The sequence below is a fragment of the Peromyscus leucopus genome, chromosome 16_21 (assembly GCF_004664715.2).
Source record: "Peromyscus leucopus breed LL Stock chromosome 16_21, UCI_PerLeu_2.1, whole genome shotgun sequence".
Lineage (NCBI taxonomy): Eukaryota > Metazoa > Chordata > Mammalia > Rodentia > Cricetidae > Peromyscus > Peromyscus leucopus.
In genome coordinates this window covers 52050196-52052784 of record NC_051084.1, presented here as the reverse complement: position 1 = coordinate 52052784, position 2589 = coordinate 52050196, and the positions used below count along the sequence as shown (strand labels likewise).

Below are 2589 nucleotides of genomic sequence, written 5' to 3'. Positions count from 1 at the left end.
AGAGAAAATGAAAAAAAGAAGTAGGAATAAGAGGGATCTCTATGAGATGTGCATAAAAAATATAGTAGAGAATGTCCTATAGTAGACTAGATAGAGAAATGTACACATTGACCCTAAGCCTAACTGAGCAATAAACAAACAAATTTCAAAAATACATATATTATAAATATAACATAACTACAAATAATGTACATACAATTTAAATTTAAATATTTACATATATTTGTAGAGATTAAATAATAGAAAATAAGAATAAAAAAAAACCCACTCACGGAGTGAATTTCCAGCACAGCAGCACTGAGTGGAAAGGGTGAAATTATTCCTCTGCTTCTAGCAGGAAACACTTGGTGCTGGGTACGGGAGCTGTGAATGCAAGCCTTTGGTGTCTTCAGCTTCCAAGTTCCCTGAGGATTTGGCATGTCAGAATGGAGGGGGGTAAGTTCTCCCTTGGTAGTACTCTTAGACCCCGGCACTACTCCAGCTTGACTCCTTTGGGTCCTGCAGGTCGAATGTATATGACTAGAAGCACTTCTCTTGGGCAGCTCAGTTCCATGGTTTGGATTTGAGAGTAGTTGAATATGGGCTCCAATTCTGATTATTCTTGCCCACTTCCCTGCAGAGATCTCCGAGATAACTCTTTAAAGTGGTAATTAAGTTAAAATGAGGTATTCAGAGTGTCCCTAATCCAATATGACCGATGTCCTTGTAAGAAGAGGGACATAGATCAGTGGTACACAGAGGTAAAAAGGTGCAGGAGAAGACAGCCATCTACATACCAAGTAGAGAGACTCCAGGAGAGACCAGCCCTGTGGACACCTTGATCATGGGCTGTCTCCCAGTTTAACTCACCCATCCGGTGGCATTTTTTTTTTTTTTAAATGATGGGCTTGCAGACAAATGGAGAAAAGAGTGCAAAAGGTATGGTGGTATTGTGTTCCCCAAAATATTTTGTACCCTAATAAGCTTATCTGGGGTCAGAGAAGAGACAGCCACTAGATACAGAGGCTAGAAAATGGTGGCACTCACACCTTTAATCCTAGCACTCCAGAGGTAGAAATCCCTCTGGATCTCTGTGAGTTCAAGGCCACATTGGAAACAGCCAAACATGGTGATTCACGACTTTAATCCCAGAAAGTGAGCCTTTAATCCCAGGAAGTGATGGCAGATAGCAAAAAGGTATATAAGGCGTGAAGACCAGGAACTAGAAGCATTTGGCTGGTTAAGCTTTTAGGTTTTGAGCAGCACAGTTCAGATGAGAGCCATTCAGATATAAGGACACAGAGGCTTCCAGTCTGAGGAAACAAGATCAGCTGAGAAGTTGGCCAGGTGAGGTTAGCTGTGGCTTGCTCTGTCTCTCTGATCTTCCAGAATTCGCCTGGGTCGGCGGGAGGGGCGGCGGTGAGCACGGCCAGGACCTGACATGGACATGGAGGCGCTCTATGCCTGCACCAAGTGCCACCAGAGCTTCCCCTTCGAAGTGTTGTCTCAGGGGCAGCAGCTGTGCAGGGAATGCCGGATTGCTCACCCTGTTGTGAAGTGCACCTACTGCAGGACTGAGTACCAGCAGGAGAGTAAAACCAATACAATATGCAAGAAGTGTGCTCAGAACGTGCAGCTGTATGGAACGCCTAAGCATTGTCAGTATTGCAACATAATTGCAGCATTTATTGGCAATAAATGCCAGCGCTGCACGAATTCAGAGAAGAAGTATGGACCCCCATATTCTTGTGAACAGTGCAAGCAGCAGTGTGCGTTTGACAGGAAAGACGAGCGAAAGAAGGTAGATGGGAAGCTCCTGTGCTGGCCGTGCACGCTGTCCTACAAGCGTGCCCTTCAGAAGACCAAAGAGCAGAGGAGACACCTGAGCATCTCTTCTCGAGCCAGCCATCAGGAGAAGGGGCAGTACAACCGCCTGGGTGGTGACGGCCATTACAACAGCCAGAAAACACTTTCTACATCTTCAATTCAAAATGAAATCCCAAAGAAAAAATCCAAGCTTGAGTCAATCACAACTAACGGAGACGGCTTTTCCTCAGACCTGGCTCTGGATTCCCCTGGCACTGACCACTTTGTCATCATTGCCCAGCTGAAGGAAGAGGTGGCCACTCTGAAGAAGATGCTGCATCAGAAGGACCAGATGATCTTAGAGAAAGAGAAGAAGATTACGGAGCTGAAGGCTGATTTTCAGTATCGGGAGTCTCAAACTCGGGCCAAAATGAACCAAATGGAGAAAACCCACAAAGAAGTCACAGAGCAATTGCAGGCCAAACACCGAGAGCTTCTCAAACAGGCAGCTGCTTTGTCCAAGAGCAAGAAGTCCAAGAAGTCAGGCGCCATAACGTCTCCGTGAGGACCACAAGAAGACTCCCAGCAACAACAGCCGGTGCTCCTGGGTCAGGGTTGGCCACCTGGCTGTTCTCTGGGAATTGTGCTTTCTTATAAAAATCTCTGTTTTCTTACCATTACCCTTTGTGCGAATGTAGTGGGTTGAATGGACACACCTGGTTTGTGCCGTGTTACGACTGCATGCTGAGCATTTGGGGTTTCAGACCCACTCCTCCTCCTCTCCCTCCTCCGCTCCCTCCTCCG

At 46.2% G+C, this 2589-nt stretch overlaps 1 protein-coding gene across 1 annotated transcript; it reads left to right on the top strand.

Annotated features, from left to right (window-relative positions):
• The first annotated feature begins 1420 nt into the window (after positions 1–1420).
• On the top strand, positions 1421–2373 carry LOC114690563 (protein FAM76A-like). Its single transcript, XM_037199664.1, has one exon. The coding sequence runs from the start codon at positions 1421–1423 to the stop codon at positions 2348–2350; it is 930 nt and encodes a 309-aa protein (XP_037055559.1). The 3' UTR covers positions 2351–2373.
• Positions 2374–2589: the final 216 nt, after the last annotated feature.

Excerpts from the sequence above, each read along its gene's own strand:
- LOC114690563 (XM_037199664.1), top strand. The coding sequence starts at position 1,421 with ATGGACATGGAGGCGCTCTATGCCTGCACCAAGTGCCACCAGAGCTTC.